The following is a 25925-nucleotide window of genomic DNA, read 5'->3' on the forward strand; positions in this document are numbered from 1 at the left end:
TGTGGGCCAGTCAGTTAAACAAAAGGTTGGTTCTGAATCTAGAACTGATGCAAGGGCTTTCTGCCCTCTACAGTCACATACGTGCAGCATGGCAAACATGGCAGCCAGTATTTCAAACCCTTTTAAAAATAACATAGGTTTTCTTTTCTTCTTTTAATATTATAGCAGTAATGCATCTGGAAGCTTGAGTAATAATAGCTTCCTGCAACAAACCATTTGACACAAAACAGAACAGCTTGTTAAATGACAGTTACTTCCCCTTAAGGGAACAAAGCATTAAAATGTCATTTCCTGACAAGAATATTAAGTAGTATATTTAGAAGAAATATGAGTTGAAAATAGCTATCAAGAGACATGAACTGAACTTTTGTTTATTTTTTTAGCACCCACTTTCATGTCTATGTGCATCTAATTTTTTCTTAAATGAATCCCATTAATTATTAGACATCAGATTTAAAAAAAAAAAAATAGCCAATTGTACTTTCCCTGAATAATGGCTGAAGTTAAACATTTAACAGTGCGATGCCAAGATGCGTGTTGAGGCAAAAAGTTTCTCTACTTGTTGTGAACTGCAACTATTTTAATGAAACAGAAATAGGAGTGATACATCTGCACTGGAATTGGCATGTGCAGTCAGTCTCCTTGGCTCCAAAAGGTGAGAAGCTACAATTGCTCCATGCTGCCTTCCCCGCCCCCCTCCAAATCAATCTAACCTGATAGCAAGGCTCCCTCCCCCCAAAATCTGTCCCCATGCTACATTTGTTTATATTAGCTCCTTGTGGAGATTCCTTCTCAAACCAAGGAATCTTTTGTGTCTTTCGCTACCAAGCTAGGCTGATGCAGGATGTGATTTAACATGGTCAGGAAGGACTCCTTCATGTGGATATCTCGTCATTGTACCTTCTGAACACCAGTCTTTGTGCTCAGTTAAAGAATGGGTCCAAATCTTCTTCCATGTTGACATCAGGCACCAGCTGATCTGATACTTCCTTAGCACCATATCCTGAATTAGAGACATTAAAATCTGTAGAAAACCAGGGATGGTCCAGAATTTCCTGTGAAGTCAGCCGTTCCGATGGCTCCCGGCGCAGTATGCTACGTATAAGGCATTTTGCCTTGGGGGAGAGAGTCTCTGGAATGTTAAATTGCCCACGACGGATCTTGCTGAAGAGAGAACTAGGCTCAATGTCATGGAAAGGATAGCGTCCAACTAACATTGTGTAAAGCATGACACCTAGACTCCATACATCTGCTGCCTTGCCAGAGTAGCTGCCATTTGTGTTCAAGATCTCTGGACTCACATAGGCCGGGCATCCATGCTTATCAGAAAGAGAGTCATCATTTCCTCGTAAAATATATGCATCTTCTAGACTCTCCAATTTTACTCTAGTCCTGTAGGGCAAGAAAATAGAGGCAACCATTAAACCCACTGATGAATTCCAGACTATTGCAATTACATGATTATGATGATAATACGTCAGAAAAATCAATCAAAAAAGGTGCATCAGTTTGGAATCCCCATTCCTAGGCTAAGATTTCCTTTATTTGCAGTAACATGTGCATTGTCTCTTCCCTCCCACTCAGACATTTGATTTTATTGAGAGAATAAATATAACCCCAATCATACACGCCTACACTTTCTAGTAACAAGACTTAAGTTAACAACAGTAGGGCACGCATGAGAAGTCATTTCAAAGCTCTTGCTAAAAGGAGTATGGTGGAGTCTTTCATTGCCAAGTTCACTAAGATTGTAACTAGCAAACGGGAGTGGAGTGTGCTTTAGATTGTTCTTGTGGCATTGATTCTTCCCCTTTCATTATGCAAGTTAGGGTGGTTTCTTTGTTTCCAGAGGGAAATTACCGAGTTCACTGAAAGTCAGGAGCTAGCTTCTAGCTTATGAAAACTAGAGAACTCTTTTATTACAAATTGACTACACTTTTCAGAGGAAGCATTTACATACAGTCTGTGTTTGGTGAAGGGGAGTTTGAAGTAACATCTGAAAGAGGATAAAGCTCAGAATCAAGGAGCAGCTGGTACAATAGTAATCTACTTGCAGGAGAACAAAGCTTTTTCCTCATACAGACCACAAAGTGACATACCAGCTAAGGGCTAGAGTACAACTCCTTTATTGACACTGGTGAGCAGTCACTCACATCAGTAGTTCCACTGAAGTCAACTGGAGTAATGAAGTCACAATCTCACCCTAAAATATCTTTTCTCTTTAACCCCAACACACAATACAGGAAGAATGAACTATACAAATAAAATTTAAGTCTTCCCACCCATTCCTTTAAATGGCATCACATTAGCTAGGTATGTTAAAATGGTATTTAACAGATTAAAACAAGACTATTCTGCTTAGGGGAAATCAAGAGAAATAAAGCAATACAGTTCTTTGTGATGGACAGGTTAACAAAAAATGATTTTCAGCATGACCATAGAAATGGCTTATCTAGATTGGAAGCTCTTCATGTCTGAAGTGTCATGCACTTGTTAGTACAATGCAAGAATAAACTCTGCAGTGGCAAATTCTCTTTTATTTCAAACTAAAGTAAAAAATGACTCCAAGCTTCCTTGTTACATTACTATATTAGTACAGTCTAACTATACATATCTATATAACATTTAAAGTTGAGATCCCTTTTCACTGACAGAGGGACACTAGTTACTATAGCCTAAAGAGTAACTGACACTAGTTACTCTTTAGGCTATAGATTTTATTCGCCAGTAATGACAGGTAGTTTAGGAACAGTTTTAGTATAATGCAAGCACATTGGAATCCTCCTTCTCTGAATGGAACAGAAGCATAACATTTATCAGGATTTTCTTTTATGAGACAGTGTTCAATGTAAAACATTCACATCAGGGATCATAACTGAACATTAGCTAATATGGTCCTAGTTTCTTTCCATCATTGATCTATGCGCTGTGCCCCTGGTAGGCCCCAGGACCAGAACAGGCCCTGTACAAGACAGTATTCACAGCCCCACCTGTGAATGGTTTTGGAACAGACTGCAGGCCACAGACCCTCATTAGAAAACACCTTTTTTAATAAGTATTAGGACGCAAAAGGGGAGTCCTAGTTCTTAAATATTTACTGAGGAGAACTTAGCTTGGGCTTGAGTAGTAAAGACCAGCATGACCCACATTGGCTTTAGAACTGGATCCAGGACAGTTCAGGGCTATGTATGTAGAACCAACCAGGGCAGACTGTTGAAACGTGCTATATAGCAGACTGCTCTATAAACTCTCCAAACACCCTGAGACCATTTCAACATCTAGAGACATTTACTAGTTGAGGTCAAAGCCCTTTTGGCAATGTGCCTTGAATAAGGAAGTCATAAATACCTAATTCAGAATTCCTGGCTCCCAAATACAGGACACAAAGGCACCTCATTCTATGATTAAATAGGCCAATGTCTTCTCCCTTAGTTCACAGTGATGGGATGTGTGCCACGCATCAGCTTCCTGATTAACTACCTATTGCTGGCTTATAGACACCTCTGGTGGCGATGGACAGGCAACCAACCTCTAGCACTCCAAACAATAATCTACCGCAGTAATACTTCACACAGGAAAAGTTACGACATCACAACCAATTTCCTTCTGTGTCAAGTTCAGAAGCTCTTTATGCCCAAAAGGGCTGAAGAGGGAAGCTGACTAAACATGCAGGTAGGATTCCCTCTGCAATCCTAAATATATACTTGTTCCTATATCTACACAAGAGAATAGAAAAGGAGGGAAGATGAGAGAGGAGAGAAAAGCGGAGGGCAAAGTGGGACTGAAACTGAAGGCAGAGACATGAGTGGTGGTCCCAATACTGCAGCCTGTCACATTTTCCACCAAGATGTAGAGCAGAGTTACTCAGATGTGCACTTCAGTCACTAAACTGCCAAGCTGCAAAGCCATTAGTTCATCTTCGTAGAGAGTAAAATACACACACACACACGCACACAGAGAGGTTGGAAAGGCATATTCTATTTATAAGCAACTTGTGGGAGGGAATCCAACACACACACCCGTATGCGTTTCCTTGTGCTGTTGACACTCAGATGGTATTTATTCCCTTATCGTACTTTACATTTCCAATAGAGCTATGGATTAAAAAGAGAAAGAAAGAGACTAGTGAGTATTTTTGTGTTGTTGTTTTTTGGGTTTTTTTAAAACCAAGTTATTTGAATTCCCAAGCCTTTATGTTCTTGTGACTGAGTGGTGCCGTACAAAACTGACACTGTGGGATCAGAAAGACTGCTCCTCTCCCTTCAAAAATATTTGATTCATAAGGAATCCAATGAGAGAAGAGGCTTCCTTTATTATAAAAGCAAGCAACACACACACACGCTGGAAATGGAAAACCTTACTATGACCTTGAGCCTTATGCAAGGTGCCCTGCATTACAGGATCAAGCCCTATATGCATGCTATTGCAGGTTTGGTTTAAGCCAGTAAACTGAAGAGCAACTGGCCATTTTTTGCTTGCTCCACCATAATCTGTGACTGAATGAAGCACACAGCCTTGTTTTCATCCTTCTGAACAGAGTGGATTTGAAATCTTTTATATATAATATATATATTTTACACCCACACTCATTCACTCTCTTTTTTTATTTATGCAACGAAACGGTGGCCTTGCTAGAGGCAGTGCTTCTGTGAAGGTGATCAACAAACATACAAGCTAGTATAGTTGCATTTCACTTTGTATAAAACTAGCAGCTTGCTTTCTTAAGCTCTTACACATCAGGTGTACTGAATGTAAATTAGTACCTACTCACATACCATGAACTGCTTGGACATTTTATTTAGCTAGGCTGCTTTTGTGAAAGATCACTAACACTAGCATAAATTTACAACAATGAACATTTTTCACCGATTGGAGAACACATTATGATAAAGCTGTCTACGGTCAGACAGAGAACATGTGCAGGTATTTCCAAATGCTTTAGATGCCAAGACCCACAATCAGTGAATTCAGTGGAGAAAAGAGAGAAACCCGACCTCCCAAGTACTTAAAGCAATGGAGAAAAATATTCTGGCCTACATTTTCAGAAGTGACAAGTGATTTCGGATGCCTCAGTTTTGGAGTGTCTAACTTAAAACATTTTAAAAGGGGACCTGATTTTCAGAAGGCATGAGTACTTGCCCTTTTAAGGAGAGTCACATTAGCAATTTTGGGGTGTCCAGTCACTCCTGAAAATGTAGGTTTCTGCATAAAGGGTGGGAAAGTCATCCAGTTTCAGAGTAAACAGACAAGCCTAAATTTGATTCTTAGCAGGCAAGAGACACTCTCAAAGCAAATATTTTAAAAAGAATTCATTATTAGTTTTGAAACTCTTCACATTGTGCTGTTACCAATTTGGAATAAAAGAAAATTAAAATATTAATTTTGCAGTTAAAAATCCTTCCTTTCTCCCAATAAATCCACTACTGACAGAAGAAGGAGCTATGTTTAAACATTACTATAGGAATGGCTGATGCAAAATTAATCCCTAAAAGTTCAGATGTACACAATTGCCAAAGACGGATGGGAGTCACTTTCTACATATATTGTAGTGCAACAAAGACTTTTGTGAAGGCCTGCATAATTACAGTACATAATTTCAAGTTTTAATGCAGAGACTGAATAAGCATTTGGAAAAAGAACATTATGCATCTATCAGATCACTGATAAAACACTGCATTAGCCTAATGCATTAAAAAAATGCAACCCTGAATCAAGGCTACTTAAAAAGGGGAAGCTATTCTGCCTATGAATGCTTTCCCATTACTGGTGAATGAAACCACAGAAGTGCAATCAGAGGGCAGCAGTGGTACTCAGACGGGAAATGCGTCTTTGTCCCCATAGAAACCGTCAGGGAAACCCAAGAAAAACAATACCACTCTGAATTTCTTATCAATATGCCATTCATTACTTGACTGCATTCAGACTTTGCTCTTCAGTAATGTAACAAAACCTGATCAATTAAACCTCTTCTAGAAGATTCTTCAATGTAACCTCCTGAGTTGGCATCAGTTCCTGGCAGACAGCTTTGTTATCATACAGCCTACACTTTTTCACAGTGATTCACATTATTCTTCCCTGCAGAGTTTGGGGATTACTGACAAATTACTACACTGCCTTTTAACACAGAAGCCAGGGCCACAAAAACTCTGCAATCACACTCCAGCTTCTCTCATGTTGTCCAAAAAGCAAACAGGATTTCCAGAACTAGAATCAGTGGAATTATTCAGAGGCCTCAAGCTCATTTTTACCACTAAGGGAAAAACCTGAACATTCAGCAGACACACTTGAAATGAAAGAGTATTTCTGAGGTGCCCTATAGCTCAGAAGGGCATGCGTGAACTGAAGGGGTGATTAGTATGGCATCTGTCTCTTATGTTTCTCCAATATAGCGTATACTGAAACGGACTTCTTGGCTGCAACAGCTGAACCTAGCGTTAACATTTTAGGAACACGGGGACTGCAATACTGCACCAGACCAGTGGCCCACCAGTAGCCAATACCAGCTGCTTCCAAGGAAGTGGCAAGAAACTACTCTCACTTCTAACTTGATAGGTACATTATCCACTTGCTAGTGAAGCACCGTTGGGAGTGGGTGTTCAGGAATGACAGTAATTTAGCCAGTAGCCCTGTGCTCCAAGAGATCAGAAAGCAATTTCTATTGTTATCTGTTCACATCTCTATAGTTATGCACCAGAGAGCAAACCAATATCAAATGACAGTTTTGGGGGGGGAGGATAAAAGATTACGTCTTCCAACCTAAGACTCCTTCCTAGGTTAGACCACACACACAAGGCATTCACATGACCACATGTCATAGGCAACATCATTCTGGCTGAGGACAGAATGGCATTTCCTTTGGCCCCCACAGACCTGGCTCTCGCTGGACAGAGAGACTGTTGTTGAGCCATACTCTTTCCCCACTCCAGGGACAGCGACTACTCAGGCAGGATCAATAATTGCTCCCACATAGCCAATAAGCAAATCCAATCGAGGTAATTTAGTAGCAGCTCACTTTAAAAGGTAAAAATTGAGCACAAACTGACTGTGCCATCAGATTAGTGAGAAAACGCTGGCACTGCTCACTATTCTCTGTAGCGAACTGACTATTGTAAATAAGAGAAAAGAACCTCTTCTAAACAAACCAGGCCAGCAGTTTGAAGTGAACGTCTACTTTAGATACACGCACTATTAAATCCTGACATTTGCTAAAGTGAGCATATCATAATTTAGTTCAAAATTCATCTCTGCACCAAAGAGTATGCTATCTTACCCAGGGCAAAAGGGACAGCCCCTTCCCTCTCCCTGCAACAACTTAGCAATGGAGTGCAGAAGGGGAAGTGCTGCATTCTCAGTATTAATCCTCCTTTCCCCTATGTCACAGAACCCTTTTGGTAGGGATTAGGCTACATAGTGAAGGCACAGGCTGGCAGTTCTCCAGCTCCACTGGCCTGACCCCACACCACTCGCAGACTACAGCGAGTAAACTCAGACTAATGCTGACAGAACGAACATACCTGCTTTCATCCTTGACAAAATGTCCCCGTGTGTTTCCAAGGGGGAGGGGGATCAGACAGCGCAGGAGGATACTTGTTACCAAAGGAATGGAAAGATTCTCCCACCACCCCACTACCATGCAGGGATGGGAACTGTGCAGATTCCCTCACCATCCCTAGAAGAATGCCTCTGCAAGTACAAACTTCAACCCAGTTGCTCAGGTTCCAGGTGATGAGCATGGCTTAGAAATTTAGGGCCAGACCCTTAGCTGGTATAAAGTGACATAGCTCCACTGACTTCAGCTGAGCTCACATCAGCCGAGAATCCGACCCAGATTGCCCTTCATGCAGGATAAACCCACAGGAGGGGCGACGTGGCCCCACTATCTTGTTTGTACAGCATCTGAACAGAATTCCATACAATGGTACTGTCTGCAAGTGCACACTGCAGTAGGAATACCTTATAATGCATTTGTCTGTGTTCTTATAGATTTAGGACACAAGACCTTCACTAAAGGGAAATGTAGTTCCAGTTCTGTACTTTTCTAACTGAAGAGGATCTCAGGTTTTTTTTAGTGAGGGATAAGACTTTGTTACAAGACCACAAGGATTCCATTATTTGATAAGCATCTGGGATAAGGTGGCTACCTGAACTCACTTTTATCTTCCTTAGATCGCATTAGAGGTCAATGGTTTTAAAAGGCTCCACTTGCATCTCTATGCACCTATATCCACCATGTTCTCCAAAGCCTTTTACGCCAGGAGTGGCAGGAAGGAACAAAGACAGGCATTTGGTTTAGTTAAGATAGCTGTCCACAAGGAACATAAGAACTAACCCCAAGTTTACTGCCCCAGGAGAGACACTAAATAAGCAGCCTGATCTTCAGAGGTGCTGAGCACCCAGAGCTTACATTGAGCAAAACTGGATCTATGCAAAACAGTCCTAGTTTTGAAAAATGGCTAGATTTTGAGTGCTCAATTTGAGATACTTTACAAGAGGCTGGTTTTCACAAAATGCTGGGTGCTGTTCTGCAGACGGCCTGAAATCAAGCGCCTTTCCAGTGTCTCAAGCTAGGCAACCAAAAAAACCCACTAGTCACTTCTGAAAATGTAGGCCATGCATACTGGCCAAATATTTATTTTGGAAAGTGAAACAAATGTCCAGTAATCAAAACCTGCCGGAGGGGGGGGGGGGGGGGCAAATTAGTTACTATCATCATCAAAAACCCTGCAGAAAGTCAGCAATGTAACTAAAACGTGACTGACTTGAATTCAAAACAAAATGCTGAGCAACGGTCAGAATTACACAGTTAACACTGAATCAGTAGATTCCTGAATGATCGCCTAAGCACAAGGTGAGGGAGAGCAGCCCTCTCAGGAAACATGGTGTACACCACTTGCTGACTTGTCTGAAACACCCGAGAAGAGGACTGCCAATCACAGGAGAGTGCCCATAAATGATGCTTCATTCAGTCTATGTGCTTCAAGCACAGAATGTGGAGATACCTAGGAACTAAAGAGTAACAAACCCCTAAGAGAAAGGGGTAAATATCTATGGAGGTGGGAATGATGGGAGGTGGTCTGAGGAAGTGGGAGGGAGAAAGGGGGAAAACACCTTCCAGCTAGGTGGGAGTGGTGCAGATATTCCACAAGGCATGGTCAACTCCTGTTGGAGGACCCAGTCTTCTCTAATCGCTGTCCGGTCAATTTGGAGCTCCCATGCTCTTCCAGTAACCAGCGCTTCAGTACTGTGATTAGAACAGCAGAGGGGACTGCTGGCTTCTATTCCCAGCTTCTGCTACTCCCTTGTTTGTGACCATGGCCAAATCACTTAACCACAATGACCACATTCACATCTATAAAATGGAGAAAATATTTACCTACCTCATAGGGATATTCTGATGCTTAAGGTTTGTTGATTGGTTCATGGGCTCTGGCAAAAAGGCATTGTATAAACATCTGGATCAAAAAGGAGGCTTAGCAATCAAAGGACACAGAGAGCAAAGGGACCATGAAGCTCGCTGCTGACAGAAGTTACTTAACTGTTCTGTTTTTTATCTGAAGTTTGATGAATGAGATTTACTGCCTGGGAAGACACAATCCAACCCTCCCACACACTGTCAAAGGCAAAATAATTAGGAAGAGCCTCAGTTTCTGGGTTGAAATTTGATCTATGCTTAGACCCTCCACAGTTCAAGTTACACTATTTAATGCTACACCTTTCCTCTCAGTTTAGGTTAATGGAGGATGATAGAGCAGCCGATAAAAGAAACCTACTTTTGTTTCTGCATCTTTATTTTAAGAAAGCTGTTTACACAACTGCCATTGCTACAACGGAAAGCTCTTTAAACAGTTTCCCTAACTCCTAGAAAGCTTGCTTGTTCACTGTGTGTTCTAAGCAAGGTTAAAGGTTGCTAACACCAGAATTCAGCCAGCTGACTGCAATACAATTCGACAGGAGTATGGGGGGAGGAAGCACGGTGGGTGGAGCGGCGAAGAAACAGCACTGCCCAAAATAAGAGAAACAGTCACTTAGGGCAGGTCTACACTTAAAATACTGCAGCGGGACAGCTGTACGGCTGCAGCGCTTCAGTCAAGATGCTACTGTGCTAATGGGAGAGCTACTCCAATCAGCATAGTTAATCCACCTCCGTGAGAGGCAGTAGCGATGCTGACAGGAGAAGCCCTCCGGTTAACATAGCGCTGTCTACACGGGGGGCGGCTAGGTAAGTATAATCGTGTCACTCAGGGGTGTGAATTATAGTGACGTAGTTATACCAAATGTACATTTGTAGTGTGGACTGGCCTTAACAACAAGTATGCAGCAAAATAACTCTCTGCTCCAATTTTCTGTGGGATCAGTTTTACTGCGCTAGGATGCCAAAGAACAGAACTAGGTTACCTTAAAGCAGCATACACTAGCCCCAAGGAAATGAGCAGTTCCAGAAAACAAAACAAAACTGCTCACTGTACCAAATAAATACCTATTACACTAGCATAGGCTTTCTAAATTAGTGGATTGTGCTCAATGTGTTGCCTTGGTATAGGATGAAGTGTCAAGTTATATTTATTTTGATTAACTCTCACCTGCATGCAATTTCCCATATTTACTAGAAGAATAAGGAAAAATTCAGTATCTGGAATACCAACATTATTTTAATTTTCCCTATCAACAACAATGATTCACGTGCAAGATCCTTATGCTTCAAACATTATGACTGCTAATATTTTAATATAATTAAAGTCTTTAAAATGCTATAAAGAAATTAATAATTCCCTGACAGGAGAAGTGTTACCTGTGTTAGGAAAGCCAATGCAAAGAGCATGCTCTATACACAGACTGATTTGATTCTTAAATCTTCAGTGTGGCTCCTCCTGGAACAATTATGTTTTATATAAAACTGATGAATTACTTTAATACATATACAGCAATACTGGGCACACAGCTGTTTTTAGCACAGTCCAATGAAGACTCTACCATTCTGTGACATCATTGGGGCGAGAAACAGCTGGGAGAACTGCACATTTCCTCTGCCCATAGGCACAGAATGCTGCTAGGTCAGTTTATAGGAGAAAAATATATCATGACATGAGCATACATAAAGCCCCACAAACCTATAAAACAACAACCTGCCTGCCTCTCTCTGTGTAAGAGGGAGAGGTGGTATTGCACATCTTGTGCTGTTAGTGTGTGTCAACTATTTTTGTAGTATTCCACAGCAGTCCATTTTTTTTAAATTAAAATGTAAGGACCATTTTTAAAAAGCACACGGCACCCAACGGAGCTCCCAATTAGGCGCCAAAACAAAAACAAGAAGTTGGTCAGCTCCTACATGGAAGCTGAGCTGTTTTGAAAGTCTAGCCCTGAATTGTATATAGCAAAGTCACATCTCTCACTACGTAAACAGATGTGAAGCTGCTCTCTAACCCGGCCTTACTAAGTGTTTCCACCCACACAGCAGCATCTTAAAGGGCTTTACTTCTTCAGAGATGAGGTATGAATTTAAAAGTCTAACTCTGAAATCCTAACATTAAGCTCAGTCCATTTCACCCTGACAATTTGTATTTAAAAAGGGTAAATTAAATGCAAAAAATCTTATGTTAAATAAAACAGTTAGATTGCATAGTTCAGGTCAGGAAACGCAAAAGTACTATTGTACTCTACCGTAACATTACCCTGACTACAGTACATATCTGTATATCTCATAGAATTCAATTAACAATGCTCAAATACGTAGGCTCTCAAAGCTGGATAAATTAACACAGCTGTAAAACCCTAGGGCCGGATTTGCAGAAGTGCTAAGCCCCCAAAACTCCAAATGAAGTTGACAGATGTAATAACCACTGGGGGAAAATAAATCTATCACTCTTCCCATTTTTTTTGTTTAATTTTAACTGTGCAACAGTAATTGTAGATTATGAGGTCTTTAAATTGAATCCTAAGCACAACATGTGAAACTTAATGCACCATCACATTCTAGCTTTGCTTTAGAATATCACCAGATTGTCATTAATGGAATTAGGGCTCAATCCTATGAGGTGCTAAGCACCCTCAACTGCCACTGAGGTCAGTGGGAGTTAAGGGCACTCAGTACACCTTGCTGGACTGAAACCCTACATCCTTCTAATTTACAGCTGTTATACAGGTTCAGAAAGGGTAAGAAAGGTTCCAACTGTGTATGTTTTTAATAGAACTTCAAGTGTTAGGACTTGATTATGTATTCCTAGACATCATTAGGCCCAAAGAGGAGTAGGCACTAAGAAACCCTGAAATTGATTTTTTTTTTTAAAATGAATTTGAACTATTTCTGAAGAATACATAGATTTATTGATCTGGTTCCTAGTCATCAGTTGCTTTTGCAGCTCTCAGCTAAAAGCAGCCAAAAAGTGAAAGAGTTTTCACTCAAGTGCTGGCTGTATGCTACTGTTCCGATCTTGTTTCTACAGAAATAAAAAGGTCAGATGGTCTTCAACTAAGGGAAAGGTTTCAGAGTAGCAGCCGTGTTAGTCTGTATTCGCAAAAGGAAAAGGAGTACTTGTGGCACCTTGGAGACTAACCAATTTATTTGAGCATAAGCTTTCGTGAGCTACAGCTCACTTCATCGGATGCATTCAGCTGTAGCTCACGAAAGCTTATGCTCAGATAAATTGGTTAGTCACTAAGATGCCACAAGTGCTCTTTTTTTTTTTTTTAACTATGGGAAAAGTTTAACAGGGGTACGTGTGTATGTGTGTATTAAAGATGAATTGCAAAAACAAACATGAAAACAGTTTGGAACAGAAATCTGTGCAGAAGGATCCCAATTAAACAACAGTGGGAGAGGGAGGAGAGAAGAGAAGCCCAAGTTATTTAGCAGACATTAAAAAAAAAAAAAAAAAAGGTGTAAAATTGTAAGATTTGCCTCCTCCTACTTCCTGGTTCATTACAAATGTCGCAGACAGCAGCAATCTGCGACAACCAAAATACCATGCATTCCAAGCAGGCTGCTGGTTTCTGTGATGATGTTTCTCAGAATGCAACATCACAAGCACTAGCAGCCTTGTTTGAAATGCCTGGTATCTTGGATGTCACCGAATGACACACTCTGCAACATCTTCAGTAAACTAAGAAGTTGAGTAAATACAGCAGCAGCAGCAGACTGGAAGTGATGACTGATTGTGTTCTGATGGTTTGGAGCATGTGAAGAAAAATAAAAACAGAATCTAGTTCTTCTATTTCTGCCTTTCACTATCTGTTTCACCCGACTGTCTCAGATTTGTTCGGATGAGGAATGGTTATAATACATTTAATGTTTGTAAATCACTCTGACATACCTGTGTGAAAATTAATTTTCTTATTACTGGCTTAAAACTAACTAGCAACAGCCTTTTAACCTCTAAGCGTATGGTATTTTAAAAACCAGAAGAAACGTTCTCTTTTAGTTAATAATTGACTGTTTTTTGACCCTCCAGTTAATGTTAACAATAAAGCAGTGCTATTGTAGCACATACCTATACTTGGCCTTGTGCCTCATAATGTAGTCAGATCTTGGGAAGCGTTTAGTGCAGGATTTCCAAAGGGCGAAGTTCCATAGTAACTCTGCTCCCATTGATCAACATCCACTGACTACAATATATAACCACACCTGTTGTGAGCATATTATATTCTCTGTGCAATTTTTTTTTATTAACAGAGTAAAAATGAGACTGCCAATTTAAAATACCATATGTAAGTTTTCTTACTATACTTCTAAACTAAACCTCTACGTGCTATCGTGATATAACTATTTATTAATAATAAAATTAACAGTGACAATTGCAAAAACCCAATTGTTTCCGTTTTGCACTTATCTCAGACTGGACACAGTGTTAATCACTAGTGCCCCTTTCCCTTAAGACTAGAAGCTCCATCACCCGGAACTTATGTATTGCAGTGGTGGGGAAAATGGAGAAGAGCTATTTGTTTCTAAATAACTGTTTATATGGGAATTAAATATGAAAATATTTCTGTTTGTCTTAGGTTTTATTAAAAGCCTGTTTTTACAAAATTTAAATTTGAGTTTTAAGTTGACGGTACCCATAAAACTCTAATTAGAAAAAGAGAACGTTTCTATTCCTCATAGTTGAGGAGAAACTTACAAATCTGAATAGATGCAGCACTGTGTTCCTCAGCCTGCAGATGGATCTCTCAAGTGCCTTTACTGCTACTCATAGCTTTCCTGAACAGCCACAAAAATGAAACGGACAAGACACTGACCTATTCCATTAAAGCAATTCAAAATCCTATGCACAGCAGTGAAAATGCCAATTTCACTCTGCTACAGCTTGAGTAGAAGAACAGGCAGACACTCAACAGAATCACAGGACTGGAAGGTTAGAGAAACAGAAAACTTAGAAGTGATTCTGGTGTAGAGAAAGAGAACTCCCTCTCTCTCCCAGGAGCCAGCTAAACGGTTTCAAACTAATCAGGAGTCTATCAGCCAGGACTGATTTGAAAGAGGAAGCCCCCCAAACAGGGTCAAGGACAGCCTGTTGGGAATAACACCCCCCACACCCTGTTTCCAGTAGCTGGGGATGAGGACTGCACTTCTCAGCAGACTGTTGCCTCTGTGCCTTTTTGGTGTGGCCCCTCCATCTTTTGGGTCAGCCTGCAGCTAAGTAGGCATAAATCCTCTGCATGAAATAAGAAAAAGGGGGGAACCAACACAATACACATCATAAAAAAGGAAAAGCTCCACCTCTTTCCATTCCCTTTTATTTTAAATCCTTTGAAAGTCACCTTCAAGTTTAATATTTCTCCCATGTTCCACACAGCTCCAGCAGGGCTCAATGTGTGAGAAATCACTACCGAAATGCATGATGGAACACAATTAATGGGAACTGGTAGCCACAGGGAAAGGATTCTAACCTTCAAGGGCCTGAAGTCTGCTACGATATCCCCTTCATCTACTTATATCCAGAACCATCTCACCACAAAAGCAAGGAGATAGGAAGAAAAAAAAGTTGGTCCTCCAAAACCAGCATTACAACAACTCTGCTCCTCAAGTGCGCCACCCACCAAACAGTGCAGGAGTCTAACTTTGTTGCTGTCACATGACACATACAGAAGCAACGCTCTCACTGCACTGTCCTTCCCACTTCTGGTCAAACGGTATTAACAATGCTGAGAGTTCTCCTCAAAGAGTTCAGGGTTCTTGTCAGCTTCAATCCCCCTCCTGGTGTTTCTCCAAAGGCCAAATCCAGTGAGGGGCTCAGGGCCCTGAACTATAAGTGAAGTCAGTGGGGGCTGTGGACGCTTAGCAGCTTTGAAAAATCAGGCCTCATGAATCTCAAGTTGAGCACTCAAAAGTTGACACACCCAACCACCATAGACCTTTTATGTAAATGCAGGCCACGAAGGAAGTCTGTACCACAAAAAGGAGAAAACAGACCTCCCAGTGCAGTGCCTTAACCACTAAGCCAATTCTTCCCTCCACCCCTGTTAGGAATGGGCAGCAACTTTAGTCTCCAAATCCTACAGATCTTGGGGATCTGCCACAGGCCTCTGCACACTCTCTCCTCCATGTACACAAGCTCTCTCTATGCAGCCAGCCTCTTCCTCCAGAAGCCAATCCCTACTCAGGACAATGGAGATTCCACAGTGCAGAGGTGGTGGTTCTGGAAACAATACTAAACATCCATACTACTTGGCTTCAAAATCCTCACATAGTTGTTAGAGGAAAAGTATACCCACTTCAAATATGGCTCCAAGGACAGAATGTTAGTAGAGCATGAGGAAAGGAGGGAAACTGTCCTAAATAAAGCATTTCCTTACCAGGCTTCCCTCCACAGATCTGCAGGGTTTTTCTCCTCATCAGCCACAGAAAAATAGGGTTACAGTAATGAACATAGTGCAATATTAACCTTAACCTAGAATTTGCTGGCTGTAGAAGAGCAAGGAGGAGAGAAACTAACCCATTCAAACAGCAATCCCAAGTCCAACATGCAAAAGATTCTTACCTTTCTTCATCCTTAAAGATAAATTTTCGCAGTTTGAGATCCCGCAAAACCAGTCCACCATCATGACAGTGCGAAACAGCAGAAGCTATTTGGTAGAACAGTTTTGCTGCCTCTTCTTCTTTAAGCTTCTTGCAGGTACGAACAAAAGAATGCATATCCCCATAGCCTCTTTCAAAGAACACGTATGCTTTTGTCTCCCCAAGAATTATTTCAGTAATTTGGTTGATACTGTTGTGTGCAGGTAAACAAAAACACGGCGCTAATGACTCTTGGTAGCAACCAATGTCAAATACCTAGAAGACAATGACAGTAAAACAAGGGTTAAAGATAGCGTAAAGGTACAAAGCGGTAGTTATATCTGGCATTCAACACTGTACAGAAATTTGTTGTTGTGTATGTACATTGCTTTTACGACTCTTCTTGCCATGTGTGGAATTGTCAGATGTGCATTTGTGCACGGTGTTGGTGAAAAAAACAACCCAGAGACTATAGCTCATTACATGGAAGGGAATGCTAAGCTAAGTAGAAGTTTTTCTCCAGAAGTAATAGAGTGAATAGCTTGAAGACCCAATATGTGATTAAACCCAAATTGTAATCTACATTATGGTTTGAGGGCCATAGTTATATATAAAGATGTCAGGCCTCAAAAGTAATCAAATTAACCTTCCGCTTGAAGAAAGCCAACTAAGACCTCAGAGACCATGAGCAACCTGTGGAGATTTGTGCTTAAAGAGATCTTGTCAAACTAAAGCCAACAAATCTCTTTACCTATTTTACTAACTCCTTAAAGCCTTAACATTTTTCATGTTTAAAATCAAATCTGTCACCATTAATATTGTTTACTTCCTCTTACTTATGTTCATCGCTGACAAGAAAAATCAGAGAAGTCAGTTTCACTTTCACATTCTCAGTTTTGCAATAGTTGTGTTTTAAACGTCAGAAAAACTTTATGGAAATACTGGTTTTAGACTTTATACAAGCTTTCTTTAAAAAAAATTAAATCTTGGGGCAAATATAATTGAGTGTCCCTTTAAAAGTTGAGTGTCGCTTTAACAGTAAGCAGGTTATCAGTGATCTTGTGAATGGGCTATAAAAATGCATAAAGGATGCTGGGAAATCCAAATATAAAATGTTACTATAGTCTAGTGATTATGAATGAATCAGTATTTGAGTCAATTAAAAACTCTAAAGCAGTGGAAAGATTCCATAGAGAACAATGGAATGCTTACACTTTCTTACTGTAGAGCAACAGATGACAAAGAGTATATTATATTATACTGTTATACTATTATATTGCCCCAGATGCACTGTAGGGTACAAAGGAAGGGGTGAGTGTTTCCAGCACCAGAGAAACACTATTACTGTCTAACACACTCTGGGGTGTACTGCTACTTTCATAACAGTAATCTGGTCCCACTAGAGATGCAACTGGCTACTTTTTGTATTGTTTTAGTTAACAGCATTGAGAGAAGCTGGTATATCCTTAAACCAAACTCCCATTAATATGATTGTTTTTCATATCCTAGCTTGCCTCCTTGGGGGGCAATCACTGTCATTTCCTCTGAAGCTTTAAAAGCTTTTAAGACTAAAATCTTCTGACATGGTTCAACAGCAATTTACAAAAAGCTTTTTAAAACAAACTAAGGTTTGTAGTGCTTCAAAGCACAGTTTTGACAAATTCCTTCTTCAGGAGAGATTCCAAGATGGCAGAACACTTGACAAAATGGGCCAAAAAAATACTTACCTGTGTTGCTATACTCCACCACAGACAACAGTCATTCAGACAGGCAGACGCCCAACTGACCCCACTCATTTTATAAGAGGGAAGATTAGCATCAAGGGGTTCTGGTGACATGATAAACCACAAAGGCAGCACTCAGGGTTTGTTGCTAAAACCCCACTGCATAATTCATTCCAGAGGGAAACTCACTGACACTTGGATCTGTGCTAAGGTCTCAAAAACTTAGTAACTACCACATTAGAAATGGTTGGAATTACTAAAAAGTAGCTGTCATAACAATGAAAAAGGACTTTCATAACCTCCCAGTATTTTAACTGTCTTCATTTGAAATACCATTTCCACAATTCTTATGCAATTGTAGTGTCCTTAAAAAAACATCAACCACCACCTATGTTATACTCCATAGTTCTGAGGGAACACTGATCAACTAGATCTCTGATGTAAGACAAGAGACCATATGTGTTTTGCTTTTTTTAAAGTACTATCATACTATCACTATCCAGAAGTTTTTTTTATAAAGGGCTTTTTTGTAATCAACCTATGTAATATCCCTGGACACAGTTCAACACAGTTCAATAAACAGCAGTCTGATTTAGTTCTTGTTAGCAAGGGAAAGTGAGCACACATCATTGTTCAAATGCCACTGAACCCAGAAGCAACTAATGAATGGCATTTGTACAATTGATGTTCAGATTCATTTGGTTGCACCCACTATCAGGATGTGTGTGCTATCTCACCCTGTGCCCACACAAGAAATTACTTAAGACTATCTCAGTAGGATACCAGTCAGTAAAACTTGTTAGCTTTCTTAACAGGGAGGATATTTGTCAAACAGGAGTCATGCTACTGTAGGGTGTTTTAAAGTATGCATTAATTGAGGTAAATTTAGGAATGTGATAACTCCTCAGTCAAACTAGAGATTCAAGGCAAGTTAATTGAATGGTGTAAAGTTTTAAAAAACTCAAGCATCTTAAGAGTGTACGGCTCAATGGGAAAACAAAACAAATTAACCCTTTGAGGAACTGAAACTTTGCTGCAGTCTGCCGTAAAAATATCCTGAAACGCTGCAAGGCTTGCAGCTAAGGGAGAAAAAACTTGCTAAAAATAGAGCACAGCAATGAAGTTACTACTGGCCATTCAAGTTTTTATATAATTTCATGCAGAGAATCAGCAGGATACCCTTATTTCATAAGACAGTGCAACTGTCCTAATATGTAGCTCTATTCTACCGTAAGGAATGGAGCTTTCATTCTAGAAATTCTATTTCAACTTGTATTTATTTTGGCAACATAATGCATGCATCTGTACAACATGCAATATCACTCAGCTTCCAAGGACAAAAGACTTTTTTTTCCTCCAACTAATCAACTGTAAACTAAATCTTCATTAAAATCAGGGTTTATGACTCATAACTGGGGCGTCCATTTATATTACCCTCTGAATCAAAATGTTTTACAAATAGATGCAAGGAATAAATTAGCACCCCCCCCTTGCAATATATGCTAGTCCATAACTTCTTGTGAATCAAATTTAAAAGTATGCAATAACGAACAATGTTATGACCAATCCTTTGAATAATGAGTGTCTGTCTATTGTTCTTACAGAGACAACTCAACACCAGAAATTTACAAAAGATTGCTCAATGGCATAATTATATATTTTGGGAACAATACAAGCATTAAAGTGCATGTTGCAGGGTTGCAATTTGCTATATAGTCACACTGCTATTGCTTACGTGAATGAGCATATAATGCACCAGAGACAATGAAAAATGTAACCAGTGCAGTTTAGGAACAAAGGGGGGGAAATATTCCCTCAGATTGAAAGGGAAATGCATCGCTTGATAGAAGTGCAGGCATGTGGGTTTCCTTTTCCCATGGGTCACCTTCGAATGTTAAAAGAAAATGGGGGAGGGGGTGTTGAAAAGCAGGCAGTCTACAAAGAGTGGCTTAGGTATTTTGTCTGCTCTTCTAAAAAAAACGTAGGTGTACAGCTTTTATTCTTGCTGAATTGTGCAACGGGGGAGGATGCTATTTGCAACCAACCTCCTCAACAAAGAAGGCTCAGAGCTCAGCAGGATTAATTCCAGGTGGATTTTTAATCACTTTTCAGACAAAGCTGTCTACAACTTGCAAGGGTTTCAAACTGAAGAAATAAAGACAGACACAACACAGTATCTTCAAATTAGCAGGGGGCTCCATTTTGAAGAGAGAATGGGGAAGGATCAGGTTATAGCATGATCAAACTAACATTTAAACATATTTAAAAGATGGTTCTTTCTAGTACAGTTCATCTTGGGTAGAAGGCAGCTTGGCTCCAGGCCACCGTTATAACGTGGCCATTGTCTGGAGTGAGGGGGAAAGTTACTGGGTGCCTGTTTAATTCTGTTCGTTTGGGGTTTGGGTTTAAACTGATCTAACAATCGAGCTAGTCGATATTAGTTGGCTATCCGGTCAAATATAAATCAATACACGATCTGTTTAAAAAGATAATAATGGAGAAAGGTGTTACCTTGCAAACCAGCTCCTCTCCACTGTGCAAATGCACGGCTCGGAAAACGTGGTCTCCCTCAAGAGGCTCCAACAATAAGTATTTCCCGATGCAAGAAACGCAATGCGACAAGTTAGGAGTCTCTGGCGGGCTCGGAGAGCCTAGGTTTGGACTAAAACTCTGGCTTGGCTCGGTAGATCTTATAGACGAGAGTTCTTCAAAATCCTGGTTTTTATTCCGAGGTCTCCCATATCGCGCTATTGTGATAGGGGTTGACCTTTGTATGTTCATGGGTATTGAAAGAACCAACCAAAGTTATATACCAAACCCCTGAGTTAAGAAGATCAGTCACTTGCCAGTCCAGCTGCAGCTGCCTTTCTGTTGTTATTATAGGGGGTGGGTTACGTAGATTAATAGTACCAAAAATAATAACCCACAATAATATCAAAGCGATTGTTTTGCAAGCGGATCAGCTTCAGAGCAGCGTGCTGAGACCCGTGTGATCAGAGAAAGAGGATTTAGCCGGAGGTCCTTTTGTTTCTTGTACGGCAACCGACTCGTTTGACTGTTGGGTTTTGTCTTTTTCAGAGAGCAACAAAGTAACTAATTTGAGAACGTGGAGAGCTGCAACGTTCGGTTTTCGAACGCAGCCTCGCAGGGAGGCTGCAATATAAATAGAGCAAAGAGGGGGGAAAAGGAAGGGGGAGGCTGATTCGGTATCAGTCTCTGGTGTCCTAAACGCCCACTAAAATTTTTAATTCGCTCAACCCCAAAAAGGTTAAGTAACGTGCTGCATAAAGGACTGGATTGTCCTTTCTCTTTCTCTCTTTTTAATACAAGGCGAAAGGGAAAAAAAGAAAGTTGCCTACGTTTTAACTGTAGATGGCGTCTGAACCTTTCCTCTGATAGCAAGGGCTATCCAGAAATTCACCAAAAAATAGAGGGAGCATTTAACTTAAAAGAGCGGTCAGCGGCAGCAGCAGAGCCGACAAAAGAGACAGTATAGCTATAAAAAAACCTGCACAAATACTTCGGTTTGCCTCGGATTTTTTTCCCCCAACAGAGTGAACTGCAAAACCAAAAACAAATGTGCACAAATATCCACACAATTATGCAACGCAAGATTTTTGTTGTTGTTTTAATCAAAGAAAAAGTGCAATCAAGGACACGATCAAGAGTCTTAGATATCCATTGCACGAGGGGTTTTTTTGTTGGTTTGTTTTCCCCCCGTGTGTTTTCTCGCAGGGCCTCCAGACGCTTTAATAGAATTCACGCACAAAAGAAAACAAAACAAACTGCAGGGGGAAAAAATCCTGGTGGTTTCCTTTCTCTAAGGTCGGGGAATGTGCAGGGCGGGGGAAGAGAAATTGCAATCACTTGCAAAAAAAAAAAAATATTGCCGGGATCTGATATATTTCCTAGAGGCAGGAGAAGGGGGAAGAAAGGGATGGCCGGGCCGATCCCTTTCAGCAAGGCATCATCCCTCCACCATGTATTAATAGCTACTTACGTGGCTGGGATTCTCTCTCTAGCTCGCGCTATGCCTCACTACTCAATGTCAGCAGCTCCAGCAGCACATTTACACCGTGCCCCAGTGCAAAGGCTGACTGCACAGTCCCCGCCGCCGCACGGCAGACTGGCTCAGAGGAGAAGCCCACCCCACACTGAGCCGCCTCCTCATTGAGCCAAGGCACCATCAATCACAGAGCGAGCCTGCCAACCCGCCCTGCCCCCCCCCCTTCCCTCCCCACCTCCACTCACTCTCTCACTGAATGAGCCGGTTTCAGGGTAAACAAGGTGAAATATCCTTCCGCAGCGCAGGCTGTGAAATAGGAGCTTTGTGAGCGCTTTGTAGCTGCGGCTGGCAAGTCACTGGAGCTGCCTGAGTCAATGCTGGGATCTGGGCCTGTCGAGTTTCACTGACCTCTGCTTTCCGCTCGTTTTGTTTGCCTGGCATCTGGTATAGTCTGGTTGGAAACTGCGTGAACCTTGCGGTTGGGGGTGGCTTATTAACCTTTTTTTAATAGATTTGGTCCTTAATAAAAATGGAATAAACGCTCCTTAAATAAGAACCCACCATTTCCCCCCTTTGCACGCATGAACGCTGTGTGTGTGTGTTAGATGCGGGCATGGGCGCCCAAGGCTTTTTCTTTTCTTTTCTTTTCTTTTTTTCCTCAATGAAGAAATCAGTTTTTCCAAGCAACGTGGGTCTTAACAGATTGAAGCAAGCACCAGCAGTGACTTCCCAGTGTCATTAAGTGGGAGGAGTTGCCCTCACTCCAGGACTAGTTTAATCACCATTCCAACCCTGAAAGGTGTTGTGGGGGGAGGGGAAGGTAGCGAGAGCAAACTCATTTGTATTACATAGAGGAACCTATCAATGAGTCAGCCTCGAAGCACAAGTGGGGTTCCTTTTCCTTGTTAAAACGCCTCTGTTTTTACAACTGATTTTGGATGTATATAAAGTTTAATGAATAGCTCCCCAAGCCCAATGTTTTCTCCCTCGAGTTTGGCTTCCTGACAATTCTGGAGCCAGCAAAGGGAGCAGTGTTAAAAGCAGAAGAGTGCAATCCAGGCGTGAAAGGCAGCCGCATGCAACAGAAAATGGAAATGGTTTTGCCGTGCAGCAGTGAGGCGATGCAATGTAGGGCAATACAAACTGGGCATTCACTGCTCAAATCCTGCTCAGGATTTTGTTGTGACAGATGAGAGGGTTATTAACTGAGAGACAGCATCCACTGTTTGGGGCAATGACTTTGTGACACAGTTCTTGGCAAAAACTTGGGGTATTCTAACAAACATTAAATAACCCCAGTATAGGAGAATTTATCTTGACTTTTGCACTCAAGAAATACATTGTAATGAATGCAGCATATAGGCTGTAAATGGATCCACAGGGAGGTGTTGGTATTTGCACAGGAAAGAGACATTTGGAAAACATTTTAGCAAGAGCTTTTTCTAAGCCAGCACCCCTTCCGCTTCACTTATTCCCTCCAAGGTGGTTTGGGTCTTGTGTTATCCCAGAAAAGCTCAGAGCTGCAGCTATCCCCTGTTAATGTACCAAAAATGTAGATATAATAAAAATATTGAAAATGAATATGCCTAACCTTGGGCCAAAATCCTGTACAGGCCTGAGGAAACTGCAGGGCTTAACCCCTTGTAAATATCAATTCCTTTGTTTAGGGGAGGAGGTAAGGGAGAAAAGAGGATAGCCACTAATTTGCAACAGTTTGTGAAGTTCACCTCTCATTTCTCCTGAAATACCACGCGCAGTTTAGAACCACCACTAGTATAAGTTTTCTCAATGTCTCCATGTTCCATTGTTAGACCCTTAGTCAATTTGTTCTTCTCTTCTGAAGATTTAATGATAGCAACTTGTATTATGTGTTTAATATTGTTTGGTACCCCAGGCACCTTGGGGAGAGGGTCTATTATAAATAAAAAATTACCTGAAAGCTCATTTACCATTCAGGGAAGGTTCTGAATTCACGGCCCAGTGGTGGTATCCTCTACGAACAGAACAGATGCAGAAGCGAGGAGCAGTATCGCAAATCAAGCCAAGACAGATCAACCTTGACCTAAAGGGGTTGCCTCAAGAGGATAATAGGAACATAAAAATAACCATACTGGCTCAGACCTGTGATCCATCTAGTCCAGTATGCTGTGTTTGAGAGTGGTCAGCACCAGAAGAAGGTGTAAGAAATCTTTCAGCAGGTAGATGTGGGATGCTCTGCCCCGGAAAAAAAAATCAAGTTCCTAGTAATTAGAGTGTGTTTTACATCCTAAATCATGATATTTTATATTCCTTCAAAAAGTGTAGCATTAAAACTGATAATTCTGAATAGCTGTGTTGGCCATACAGATGCCTAATCTCTTTAAGTATTTAAAGTTCTTGGCCTCAGTGATACCTTGTGCAATGAGTTCCATAGTCTCCTTATGCTCTGAATGAAAATATATTTCCTTTAATCAGTTTTGAATTTACCAACCTTCAAATCCACTCAGTGTCCCCTAATTCTTATGTAATGAAAGTGAGTGAACTAACCCTACCACCCTACTTCCCCTCTGGGCCATATTTTTAATGCTTTTTTACGCTGTCTCCTATTTGTTTCTTTTCTAAAATAAAGAAATTCTTTTAATCTCTATTCACATGAAAGTTACTCCATTGAGTAACATCTGTGTAAAACTTGGTGGAACTGATAGAAGACTGAGTGTTTGTAAGCTGCTGGTCTGTCTCCCCAGTCCAGGAGGGATTAAACATCACATTCAAGGTCCATTAAGAGCCTTTCTTCAGGGCAACATTTATTGGTTACACCAACAATCTGTAGCAACCCCCAAAATAAGAGTTCAGCATAAATCTCACAGCTACCCTTCCCCTGACCCAAGGGCTTCCTTGTCAGAGCCCCCCACATTACCAGCAATTCTTCCCCAATCCACTTATTGATTGTCTGTCTGGTTCTCCATACCACAGAGACCAACCTGAGTCTCCTACAGGAGCCTGTTATAGCTCTCTAACCCACACTGGCCTAGTTGCTGGCTTTTATAATTACATGATCCCAAGCCAATCAGTCTTAGCTGAGAGGTAGTTGATCTGTCACAGGTGAAGCTGGGCTCAACTTCTTTTAAAGGGCCAGCCACTCTGTGACAGTCTTATCCAATGCTGGAGAGCAAGTAAAGGGAAGAGCCTACAGCACAACTCAGCTCTTGGGGCTTATTTCTCTACTCTAACCATGGGTTGATAGTGCTGCCTCTCTAGCAGTACAGCTGTGGTGTTTATAGCTTCCAAGGCCAGAAGGGACCATTTTGACCATCTAGTTTGACCTCCCATATAGCACAAGGCATAGAACTTCCTCAAAGTAATTCCTAGAGCGTATCTTTTAGAAAAACATCCAGTCTTGCATAGGTGCCAAATCCGTGGGTGTTCTGGGACTGGAGCACCTACAGGAAAAAAATAGTGGGTGCTCAGCCCCATCAGCAGTCTCACGAATCAGTTCCTCCCCCTTCCTGCCCAGTGCCTCCCCCACCACCAGCGGCCCTGCCGATCAGCTTCTCCACCTCCCTCCTAGCACACCACAATCAGCTGTTTAGCAGCGTGTGGGAGGGGTTGGGGGGAAGGGGGTGGAACAGGGGCAGGAAGAGGCAGGGCAGGGGTGGAGGTTTGAGGGAAGGGGTGGAGCGGGGGTCGAGCACCCCCAGAGAAATCTCAAAGTTGATGCCTCTGCATACTTCGTTTAACAATTGTCAGCGATGGAGAATCCGCCACAGCCCTCAGTAAATTGTTCCAATGAGTTATCACCTCACTGACAAAAATTTACATCTTATTTCTCATCGGAATTTGTCTAGCTTCAACTTCCACCCACTGGATCATGTTATACCTCTCTCTGCTAAATTGAAGAACCCATTATTAAGTATTTGTTCCCCATATACATACTTATAGACTGTAATCAAGTCACGCATTAACTTTCTCTTGGTTAATCTAAATAGATTGAACTCTTTGAGTCTATCACTATATGGCATGCTTTCTAATCCTTTAATCATTCTTGTGGGTCTTCTCTGAACCCTCTCTATCAACATCCTTCTTGAATTGTGGGCATGAGAATTGGACACAGTATTCTGGCAGCAGTTGCACCAGGGCTAAATACAGAGGTAAAATACCCTTTCTGCTCCTTCTTGAGATTCTCGTTTATGCATCCCAGGATCACATTAACTCTTTTATGCACCATAAC

The 25925-nt window shown here is 41.2% G+C and overlaps 1 protein-coding gene across 2 annotated transcripts; it reads right to left on the reverse strand.

Annotated features, from left to right (window-relative positions):
• On the reverse strand, nt 1-21837 carry TRIB2 (tribbles pseudokinase 2). 2 transcript variants are annotated; one of them, XM_074947636.1, is made up of 3 exons: nt 20224-21837; nt 15972-16264; nt 1-1392 (listed from the first exon to the last, which is right to left on the reverse strand). In XM_074947636.1, exons 1-3 carry the CDS (start codon nt 20491-20493, stop codon nt 924-926), a joined length of 1032 nt encoding a protein of 343 aa, XP_074803737.1. In that variant the 5' UTR covers nt 20494-21837; the 3' UTR covers nt 1-923. The 2 variants fall into 2 exon arrangements, with proteins under 2 accessions (XP_074803737.1, XP_074803738.1); XM_074947637.1 differs by having other exon boundaries at nt 21713-21835.
• Nucleotides 21838-25925: the final 4088 nt, after the last annotated feature.

Source organism: Natator depressus, chromosome 3 (genome assembly GCF_965152275.1).
Source record: "Natator depressus isolate rNatDep1 chromosome 3, rNatDep2.hap1, whole genome shotgun sequence".
Classification (NCBI taxonomy): Eukaryota; Metazoa; Chordata; order Testudines; family Cheloniidae; genus Natator; species Natator depressus.

Coding starts and splice junctions, on each gene's coding strand:
- TRIB2 (XM_074947636.1), bottom strand. CDS start 20,493: ATGAACATACAAAGGTCAACCCCTATCACAATAGCGCGATATGGGAGA. Junction 16,265..20,223: donor GAGAGGAGCTGGTTTGCAAG/GTAACACCTTTC, acceptor ATTGTCTTCTAG/GTATTTGACATTGGTTGCTA. Junction 1,393..15,971: donor ATCTTTAAGGATGAAGAAAG/GTAAGAATCTTT, acceptor CTTGCCCTACAG/GACTAGAGTAAAATTGGAGA.